This window comes from Seriola dumerili, unplaced genomic scaffold (genome assembly GCF_002260705.1).
Source record: "Seriola dumerili isolate Sdu_G_001 unplaced genomic scaffold, Sdu_1.0 BDQW01000138.1, whole genome shotgun sequence".
In the NCBI taxonomy this organism is placed as follows: domain Eukaryota; kingdom Metazoa; phylum Chordata; class Actinopteri; order Carangiformes; family Carangidae; genus Seriola; species Seriola dumerili.
In genome coordinates this window covers 11,621,722-11,633,114 of record NW_019174393.1, presented here as the reverse complement: position 1 = coordinate 11,633,114, position 11,393 = coordinate 11,621,722, and the positions used below count along the sequence as shown (strand labels likewise).

Sequence of the window (11,393 nt, the reverse complement as noted above, 5' to 3'; positions counted from 1 at the left end):
CATCCAGATAGAGACAAGTTCAATCATCTACCCCACCAAAAAGCATACTTAATACAACCTTGTCTGTCATGTGACCACATATCTTTTGTATGACTGGTTAGGGTTGTCAGTTCTATTGTTGGAGGCAGAAAGATGAGTTACACCTGGGGAGGAATGCTGCCTTCAAGTGCTCCTCGTGATCTGCTTCAACCGAGGCCAGAAATTGGAAATACAACTTGTTCCACCTCAAATGACTTTTTGACTGGAAATAAAATTGATCTTGGGAAGTTTTTTTGTGGTTGTTGTTTCTTTTTGTCTCTAAGAAACATCAAAACACGGCTGCGTTTGTGCTGCTGAAGCAAAATGAAAAGTAGAAAAAAGACAGGCAGCAGTTTTGAGGTCCTGAATTTATGCAAGACCTTTCCGATCAGCCTTCTACCATCAAATGCTCACTGACACTGTAAACACATCATGTTTTGGCCACTTGATCCAAGATAAAGTTATCCATTCAAGTCGACTCAATTCATTATTATATTGCCCACATTCCCGACAGCACTTGAAGGCAACAGAGGGCTTGACAATGACTGGGTCCTTTGTGTGTCACCTATCCTTGAAGACAATATAATTGTACAAATATAGCCTTTACTAAGGTCGCAATGGTTCGTGCATAAATTATGATTAATTATTCACAATTAATCACAATTTTAATCACAATGTTGAAAAGGACATTTTGTAATAAAATTCTAAAATACTTTTGTCAGACCAACAGTCCAAAATCCAAACGTATTCAATTTACAATTATACAGTACAATATGAAGAAAAGCAGCAGTTGGTCCCATTTGAGAAAATGAAACCAGCGAAATGTTTTTGAATATTTGTTCAACTATAAAAGGTTATTATAAAATTAAAATATATAACTGAGCAAATATAAATTAGGATAATTGTTAATAAATGATTAAGATATTGTAAAAAGTTGTATAGGTTGCCTCCAATTAGTTGATAAAACAAATTAAAACTTACCCAGCAAAGTGACATTAGTTAAAAAGCTAATGCTACTTGAAAGACCATGTGTTTATCTTTACTACATCAGTAAAGCAGTCAGAAAAGGGTGTTAAGTGTTAAATTTATTGTGCCAAGACTTTGGATGTACATCACTGGCCAAGACCCCCCAAAATAGGAGAATGAAGGAGTTGAAAACTAAAATGTGAGCTAGTGAAGAGTTTATAGTTTCATTTCAAGTTTTATTTTCAGTTGTAAATCTAATGACTGGTGGTAAAGGTAAAAAAGCTTTTTTAACCAACTGATAGGAGGTTGAAAGAAAATCATGAAACTTTATAACTTTACTTTTCATATTTCAATTGTCTAGCAAACTACACTATTTATGTATGTGTTCAGCTTTTTAACTTCTCTGATAACCTACTGTATTTGGTCAGTTTCATGGCCCCACATCAACTGATTAATTGACTAATTATTTCAACATTTCTTGCAACAATGGACATATACAGCACATAATGTAGTCTTTGGTAGAACGCAGAGTTATGTAAGGAAACTTAACAATGTGGAATACCTCAATGTCTTTATTGCTGTTGTTGAGTCAAGGGTACAATGTTTAAAACATCCATCCAGTTGGAAACTGCCCACTTGTATGACATTGGGAGTGTTTAGAGAGACTACAGATAGTGTTTTTTGCATAGGCTTATCGCTACACAAACAACAAGTGTCTGGTTAAACATGGAAATAAAAGAATTAAAAAAAACAAGGTTGTAGAAAAAACAATACGGCATTATGAAACCATTGTATTAAAAAACATAAATGTCACATTAAATCACGCTTAAAAATATTTTGGTCAAGCCCCCCTGCTCTTTTCAGGAGCAATGGAATGTGATTGTCAGACTTTTGAGCAGTAACATGGATCAATTTAATGCCCTGTCAAACCATTCATGTGCTTGTCAAAGCTTGTGTCGCGCAAAAACTAGTGAAAGGGAATGCGCTACTTAAGACCATGTTAGTGAAAAATAAACATGAAAATCACAAGTCTTAATATCATACTGAGTTGCTTTGAGGCTTTTATGTACTGTACCTCAGCTGTCATAAATGTTGTCATTGCAATCATAAGGCCAGAAGAGTTACATAGTGGTAAATATCCTTGTACTGTATCTTGCTAAATACTTAGGCACCCTGATTTTACTTTGTATGCCCTCAATTAGAAAATGATCGCTGAGCATAAGAGTGTGCATAGAGGCAAAAAAGAAGTTAAAGGTAGATTTAAAAACAAAAAAGGCTGGTTTGCCGATTTCCTACATTATAAAACCTACAGCTTTTGAGCAGTGAAGGCACCTTGTGCACCTGCTTTTTAAGAGGAATGTCTGAAGATTTTAAAGTGATCAAACAGATACAAAAGCTACAAAAACAGCTAGAAATAGAAAAGAAAAAACACATTAAAAACACATAAATTAAATGACATAAAGGATAATAAAAGTCATAATGGCCTTCTGAATATTCAACACTCCTGTCACCTCCAAAATTAACTGCCCATTGGTGAATAGTTTCTGGATACAAAAAAGCAAAAATACCTTTTGTTAGGAGTATAGAGATGTTATATATGATACAGTATGATAGGTCATATTCAAAACATCACATGTGCTAACATATATTACTCAGACCAATGCTGCACTATTGGTAAGACATAATAAAAGTGAAATCAGCTAAATTCTAGAAGTGCTTATATTTCTATCCTGAACTGGTGAACGTTGAATAAAATAGCAATGTGTGAAGCTTTTGCTTTAAATATAAATTAAAAAAAAAGAGATGGAAAATGATCTGTGTGAGGGAGAGAACTGATTTCACCCATCTCTTTGGAATGTGGAAACTTTTAACTCATCTACTCTGTCTCTATCAAAACTGTAGGCATGGAGTACAACAGATAAATCTAAATTTAATTAGTTTTTTTCTTCCTGGCAGGATTGTATAAAGTAATTAGTAACAGTAATTACAAATGTCCAAATTTCACAGCATTTCGTTTCTTTTAGAAAGCAAAAATCATTGTGCAAAGGCACTACACGTGGCAACCGTACAAAAATATGATCTTGTTTGGGTACAGTGCTTGGACAGCGTCTCTCCTGTCCCTCTGTTTTCTTGGGGTCCCTCTTGGGAGTGTGGTCATTATTTGGTTCTTAAGACAAAGTCAAAGGAAGAGTCTTGGATTGTCGTGGTCCCCGTCTTCAGTGGCTCCTTCAAGACATTAGTGCCCCATCCCTGGTGAAAGACACACAACAGGTCAATCAGAGGCTTTACTACCAGTCTGCAGGCAGGTGTGGGTTAATGACTCTGACCTTCCAACACTAAGGGTCAAACCATGAAGCAGACAGCACAGCGAAGAGCTGTAGACACGCAGTTAACTGCAGCAAACACACAGTTACAAGGCTATTTGATGCTGGCTCCAAGAAAACTGACTGTAAACAGCTCAATGGAAAAGAAGTAAGTCAACAATTTTACTGTTTTAGGATGTTTGTTGGATGCAATGCTTAAGATTGTTATTGCATTAACAAGACTGGTTGGTTGGTTTTTAGTGAAACATCTCAACAATTATTTGACTGATCATCATGAAATTTGTCTTGTTCTACATTTCATGGTCGAAACCCACATGTCAAAACAGGCCACATCACTGCAAAATATTTACAGAAGGGTTCTTGATAGGTTCATCTGACTTAATAAAATACAGAGGAACAGGAGTTTGTTCATGGACATTTTTGCATCTTTGGCAAGTTTAGTGAAGCAAACTTGAGGCAGACCAGGACTTTGTGTTCCATGAGTTAGACACTGTTGTACACAATAATATTTCTCCATCTTGTACAATGGAGACCAAAAAATTCTTACTTGAGAGTTTTTGTTCTAAATTCAATAAATTCAGTCAGAGTGAAATTTCCACCTACGCTTTTTTCCAAAATGGTGAGCATTATTTTGGAAGTCCTCTATCAGAGCCAAGCATGTGGAGAGGCTAACTTGTATGTGGTCCAGGTGTGGTTTCATATGTCTGTAAAGTCCTGCAGCCAACTACTAGCGAGAAACGCAAAATCTATACAAAGCCTCTGTCATCCTCTGAGTCAGACTGTGATGGTGTGCTAATCTCCAACATACCAGCTATTAATGTGACAACCCGGCCTGGCAGGAGCACCGCCTCTGACACTCCAAGAGGCAGGGCTGCGGTCTGAGCAGCAGGAGTGGACGTGCACATGAGTGGAAAAGCTGAAAGGTTTGAGTGGTGTCGAGATGGCTGTTGAGTGGGTTTACAGAGGTGAGATTGGTGTGTGTATGATCCTGTGTGCTGAACAAGCAACACATTAGGCAGACGTGTACGGAATCCCTCAAGGCCAAAACCCCTCTTCTGGGTGGAACAAAAGGAGGAGGAGGCTGCACTCAGATCTGATTTTAAAATAGCAAGCAATGTTTAAGTGGCATCCTAAAACGCTGTGGAGCAGAAGGCCAGACGGCCTGAAAAAGACTGCAGGCTGGGTTATGACAGGGTCAGTTATTGGTTTTGGGACACATGGTGTTGTATAAATCAAAAAGCCAGTGACAAGATGACACACTTAATGAAAGGTTGCACCTTCTCCGAGCTGCACATACGTGAACACTTTTTTACTTGGATACTAGAACCTTTAGGTTTGTTTTTGTGTCCGATGGGTATTCGAGTCCTGACACAGGTAGAATCAACCAATCAACTCGCTTGATGTGTAGGTCCACACGAGATGTTATTGAGTTTCCTATGCGAGCCTCTGTGACCTATGGTTACCCGTAAGACCTTCTGAGCAGGTCTGCGGAGATGGTTACAAGTATTGACGGAAAAGCATAATTCCGCCATCTGTAATTCCATGCTTAAACATTTATCCCAACAAACACATCTGTTATGTTCGCTGGTGGGAAACCAGTGAGGGATCATATGCTTTTCATTGCATGAACTACTTCTAGTAGTGGGTCAAGCCTACTGAAGGGATGTAGGTGGGATCCTGGGTGAATAGCTTGAACCCCTCTGCATGTTATGTCCTCCCAGTGTAGGTCTTAGCTAGCAGGAGAAACAATTGGTTGACAATGAGAAATTCTCTGTCCCTGTCCCTTTTCAAGTGTCAAGCTACCATTTATATTTAAAATTACTGCATGTACTGTCAGTTTTATGTATATGTGTCTCCATGTGTATTATAAATGCCTACATGCTTATAACAGCATACTGTCACTGTTGGGTTAAAACCTTGCAACTCATTTGGGTAATTTCCATGTTTTTACCTCAACTAAAGGATTAGCTGTTTCTCTATGGGTTGAGAAAAAATGCCCCTGTCATTTGGTTTCTGAAACCAATTAGAAAAATGAAAAAATGCACTGTGGCAGAGCTAAGAACAAGACAGTGTTTCAGAGGTTCTGAAAAGTCGACACAAGTCACAAGGTCACCAGACAACTGCAGCATGCATGCCCACCCATTTGTATGTTTGCTTGCACATAAATTCACAAGCTCCACAGTTACAAGCTGATACTTTTCTTGGTGTCTTGTAAAAACTCACCATTGGCGACTGATTTGGTCTCCCCTCTGCCTGCCACCTGCAAGACACGAGGACAGGAAGGTAGTAAAGCAGCAAAGATGAAGGAAATCAGAAAACACACCTATAAAGCTTCTAGCTAAAGCAGCAAGTGCTCACTTCTGATGTAACATTTCCATCTGTGCAGACTCTTGAACCTACACCAATCATCATCCTGCTCTCTTGCCTCCCCTGACATCACAGCATAGCACGGTTAGCTAATGACAAGGTTGCTAACCGCTACCTTTCCTGTCCAGGGCCCTTTTTACGTCAGTGCAGACCACCGCCTGGTGCCCTCCAACCCCACTACTCACTGTAGCGGACCACAGCCCCCGGCCTGCTCGGCAGCTGTTGGCTGCAGGAACACACCACTACCAGAGTAGGAAGGAAGGAAAGTTTATAGGAAAGTAAGTGGGTAGGTAGGACATCCTTGTCATGCTCTATTTTAAAATGTGGCGATTCACTTCTATTAAGCAGCAGTTCTACAGACACAGTTTCATCCATGTAAAGAAAATAAGATAAGAATTTATTCATGTCAGGTTTAGTCAGACTTGTTTGAAAATGTGAGGTGATAACAGTGATTCAAATCTGTCAAACTGCCGTTGCGAACTCAGCAAGGCGGCTTAGTTGTAAAGAATGCTGTAAACAGTTTCTCCATTAGGGCAATAAAAAGTCAAGTGAAGCTGGACGGAGAGCAGTGATTTGTGGTTGTCAGAAGAAGGAGCAGTGATGTGATACAGCCATTTATGAAAAGCATTCAGCCCGCAGTTGGACAACAGGCGCACTGTTAAAGGTTTTTACGACACAGAATTTACACTGAACTGTAATCTTCTGGGTTTTGTTGAGTCGGCTTTAACAAGTTATGGGTGTTAATGGAGTCAACAGTGTAATCCTTCTTTAAAATTGGCTTTGCTATGGCTTTGTTGATGTTCATTTTGTTCCTTTAATTTTACAACACTTAGAGCATTTGGCAAACATGTTTTACAAGAGAGGGGTTTAATTCCAAAATGCTTTATGTGCATTTTGGAAAGCAATTTTTGTTTATTGCTCAATATTTACATAATTCAGATAATGACATCCTCTAAAATATTGTGACTTTGAGTGTAAAAGCTATGGTATTTAATAACTTCAATGTAACAGATGACACATTTGTCAATACCTCGTTTGGGACTGAAGCTATTAGATATCTATCATCATTGTGATTAAAATAAGCAGCAGTGTCCAACCAGAGCAGAACAGAGCACAGCCCTGCCAATGACGGAGAGCAAAGAAGTGTGACAGCAGAGTGTGAGCTCATTGTGTGATAAGCAGTTTGAAGAAACATGGAACTCTTTTACCTCTCCAGGCTTATTCCAGATTTAATGGTGAGGTCAACTAGCTATGAGAGTTCTTTAAAAAAAAACAAACATAAGTGATTATTACTCCCGTCGCTGCCACACCAGGGTTTAAAAAATTGTGAGATTATTTTAACAGTCTAATATTATTATTTTAATATTATACAATTTCTTTAACAAAATTAAGATTGACAACAACTGGAAAACCATGAAAAACCACAGAATATCCTTCCAAGACCACAAACCAATTTGGCATAGTTAAACTTCATCTGGAGAAACTCCAGATGTGTAAAGCTCACTTGGATTTTCCCCAGTGGGTGAGACTGGTACTCTGATCACCCTACAAATCTTTTTTTACACAACACTGGACAGTGGATAGTCTGAAATCAATAAAAGCTACCTTGGTTGGAGAGGCGCCTTTGTTTTCCCATAGACTCCTCTTGTTGGTGACGTCAACAGGCTTCAGGTCCTGTGAGAGGGAGACAGAAAACAAGAGGCAAACAACAGCAGCATATCAGCAGTGCTCAGCATTCGTAGGTCAGTTTGAAGATAGTCATCATATTGCGGTGTTGGCAGAGTACCTGAGATGTCGAGGGAAGGAATGACAGGAGGGGTGAAGAGAGCTTAAGGAATGACAGAACCTATCACTTGTTGGACACTCTCTTTTGTAAATATTTGTGCTCAAAGTTTCCTCTCATACCCTCTGCTGTGTGTTACCAATTTTAGCACAAGCCAGAATCTGCAGCATGGAAAGCCCTAACATAAATATTTGGGTAAAATATAGGTACTGTTGGAGTGAAGGATGGCAGGATGTGAGCATGAGAGAAAACACTAGAAAAGCTTATGAGAGCTTAAGATAAAATGCTTAAGTGACACTATACACCAAACTGATACCAAATCTAAAATATACACATGCACTGTATCTGGATATTATGACAGATCTAAGAGGTGACTGTAGCAAGCTCAGATCTGCACAAGTTATTTTGATGAGTGGCCACCAGGTGGCACCAGACAGATAATATCTCACAAATGTGGACAAGGACGACCTGACTTGCTTCTACTGCATCATTTGAGAATCATTATAAAACATGAACTGTAATGAACGTGACCAGCAGTAATTGCACCATTACCGTAATAACACTGCAGAGAGTGCTGCAGTTTATTATGAAGCTGACCAGTCTTTGCTTGAATGAATGCAGCTCCTATGCATGACTGACTACTGAATCCTTAATACAAATATGCTCAGACAAGAGCATTTGAAAGGTTGCAAACACTTTAAATGCATGTGTCAAGTTCTGTATTTACTCCAACTACAAGTGGACACGTTACTTAAATCATTATTCATAAAAGTTTAATACTCTGAAACTCAGATAATATGCTTTTTTCAGAACTCTGTGGATGTTTTGACCAAATTCGACTGACAGTGACCACACAAAACCAACTGTTCAAAAACTGTTCAAACTATGGCACTAAATTTTGTATTCATATAGGACCCAGTCACTCAAGGTAAGGAGGATTTTTTTGGGTCTTTAAAGTAGGTGTTCAGATCCTGGGATTTAAAGAAAGCCATGTTAGACAAGTCAAAACAAGCCTTCAGATATATAAAGATGACTCTAACCATGATGCAGATCAACCAACACAGCTGCATCTGCCATTTTATAGTTTTTTATGTATTTCTCTATAGGGCCCTAAGCGGCACAGTACATATACTGTATTTGCTAGCAGAAGCCACAGGAGTTGCTACGACGATGACCTATGGAGACATACCGTTGGCCTCCCTCCTGACGTTTTGCCGCTCTCCGGGGTTTTATTCAGCCAGTCGTTGATGCGGCCTGCCACGCCTGTCTTCATCACAGCTGCTTCCTGTTTGGACAAGGTCAAAGGTCAGCTAAGTCTGGTTGTCATCGGCAACGGGGGCTGAGCAGGAAGAGCCACGGAACTGGGCTCTTTCCTCTCTCCCTCTCTCTCCCTCTCTCCCTGCTCCAGTCACACAATCAGCTGTCTCACATCCTCCACCACCTCATCTTTTACCTTGAACGTGCTCCCGCCACTTCCAGGTGAGGTGAACACGTTGCCTGTCTCCCACATGCTCTTGATGTTTCGTATGCTGTCGGTGACCATGGGCAGATCCACCGCTCCTGAGCGAGGGGAACGAGACTCCTTGTTCTCTCTCTGCTGAGACAAAGTGGCAGGTTTAAACTGGAGAATAGCAGGGGACAGCTGTTATGATCCACTTAAACAGGGCACAGGCAGGGTACATTTGGACTACTTTTAGTCCCAGAATGGCTCCCAAAATCAGATTGTTTAGTTTTCTTTACAGTAAGAGTGGAATTGGTTATGGAAATTGATTTTTGGCAGTTCAATATCTAATTATATTCAGGGTTTTAGACATTTGTGTCTGTCTTATTGCTCAAATCTGATTTCAAATTGTCCTTTATGCTACTTGCAATGTGATATCACGTTCAGGGTGCCCGAAAGGTTTCTGCATCATTATTTAATGTAATTCAATACCAGCTTGATGATCATATATATGAAAGTTATGGAAAACCAGTAGAAATGATATGTCCCAGGATTAATTACCATGTGCATGAATTCATTAGTACTTCCCTGCTGCATATAACTGTAATTCCCAATATTATGATTAATTAATCATTTAAAACAGCATGGATAAGCAACCGAAAAGTGGATGGATGAATGAATCAACCAATTAAAAAATAACTTTGAGTTCCACATATTTTATAGTATATAAGGTCAGAGGTCTTGAAGTATTGCAGATTTTCCAGCTAGTTTTTGCTAAAATCACATAAAAAAAACATTTTATAATTCACCTAAACCTAACGCTGACCTTAGTCCATGTTTGTACATCTGTCCATGGGAGATGTCTTGTTATATTTTTGATGTTTGACACACAGTGGTGTCTTGTAATCCCAGATGGGTTTAGGCCAAATGTTTCAAATGACACAAGTTCTGCATTTTTACCTGAGCAGCTGAGGTGTACTGCTCCAGCCTGTTGTCTATCTTGGACACCACAGGAGAATGAGACATCTTCACTGAGCTGCTGGGTGAAAGCAAGCAGTTAGCATACAGTACACAACAAATGCAACCACTTTAAATATCATATAATATTTGATCTTTATTTCCTTCACAGTAAACACTCAAATAGGAGTTAAACTTTCAGCTCTGGGTTACATCTTTCCTACACCCACTGCTGCAAGGTTTGCATGCTCAAGCAAAACCTTTGTTACCGGGGGGACAACAAGACACTGGTTGATCATGCTTTAGTTGTGTTCTTACCTTTTCTGCGCCGACTTGTTGAGGAACTCTGCCCGCTCTCCGATCTGTAGAGAAAGGTTAGAAAGTCTCTGGGTTATAAATATCGCAGTGATGTTCCACTCATGCATACATCACTGCAACACAAAACATTCTTCCTTCACTCTTCAGTAGCCTCAAAACAGATGTTTAACCCAGCCCTCCTTCTGATTTCCATGCTTATTTTGTTTCTTTATTGTTTGTGAGGAGTTTCACTGTAAAACCAATTTGCGACTGAAGTTTGTATATGTAGACATGTGATTCTGTTCTTAATTGTAATGATGATTCATAACTTAAATAGCATAATGTACTTCAACAATCATTTAACTACAACAGACTGTATTTGATTAATGGTCTATATTTCATTTTGTCTAGTTTCTTCATATGGTCTGTAAGTTGGCTTCTCCTGACCAGGATCACACACTGTAACTGATCCCTGTGTGTGCAAAATGATCTGAAAGACATGCACACAGTGGTGTGCCTCAGTGGTGTGTCTCACATGCACACAAGCCCACACACACACACACACACAGAAAAAACACAGCAAGCTTTCCCCTATCTCTGCCTTTAGACTGTGGGAATGTCAGAGGATTGTTTATGATATACGACAAAAAGGCTAAAAGAGGGGGCAACACATGTGCTCCTTAGACACTCACAAAAAAAACCTTTAAACGGACAAAAGAAGAAACAGCAGAAAAAGCTCTCTGCCCCCTCTCTCTGTGAAAAAAGACCTTGCGCTTGGCTGCTACCGAATGTGGGAGTTCCCAAAATACTCCCTGACAGGAAATTCCCCATTCTCAGACGCGTTTTAAAGAGCTGTATCCATCCGAACGCAGTTACAGTAATCCTGTTAACCATAATCGCTTCCCTGCATCCCCGCAACCTGTCCTTCATTCTGTCCCTCTGTCCTTTTCTCCCAGAGAACACTGCACTTTATCTATAGTATGGAGCAGGGTTATGCTGGTTTACTGCTGATAACATGAAGGCGAGCTCCTGGGACTGTGTGTTCCACTGGGAGGTGATTGCTGATAGCAGGGCACAATTCTCCGTGTTTTAGTGTAACAAGTGCCATAATATGGCTGTTGTCAGGCAAAGAACACATAACGGCAAGAGGTAATGAGGAAAACAATGTATGTCCTCAGAAACATGCAGTTTTGAAATTTGAAATAGAAAAGAACTGACGGAGCATGAAATGCACTCAGCA

The 11,393-nt window shown here is 39.7% G+C and overlaps 1 protein-coding gene across 6 annotated transcripts in view; it reads right to left on the bottom strand.

Annotated features, from left to right (window-relative positions):
• Nucleotides 1–1,538: 1,538 nt before the first annotated feature.
• Nucleotides 1,539–11,393, bottom strand: part of LOC111224737 (non-muscle caldesmon-like) — a 55,588-nt gene continuing 45,733 nt past the window's right edge. For 4 of the 6 annotated variants that reach the window (XM_022749354.1, XM_022749351.1, XM_022749353.1 and 1 more), the window contains 7 exons: nt 10,175–10,218; nt 9,860–9,935; nt 8,912–9,055; nt 8,648–8,743; nt 7,281–7,349; nt 5,532–5,568; nt 1,539–3,234 (listed from right to left, as the gene is read on the bottom strand). In XM_022749354.1, coding sequence (XP_022605075.1) covers nt 3,221–3,234; nt 5,532–5,568; nt 7,281–7,349; nt 8,648–8,743; nt 8,912–9,055; nt 9,860–9,935; nt 10,175–10,218 — 480 coding nt within the window. In that variant the 3' untranslated portion in view covers nt 1,539–3,220. Of the gene's footprint in view, nt 3,235–5,531; nt 5,569–6,883; nt 6,936–7,280; nt 7,350–8,647; nt 8,744–8,911; nt 9,056–9,859; nt 9,936–10,174; nt 10,219–11,393 lie in introns of all 6 variants that reach the window. The other 2 variants (XR_002665237.1, XM_022749355.1) reach the window with 2 other exon arrangements.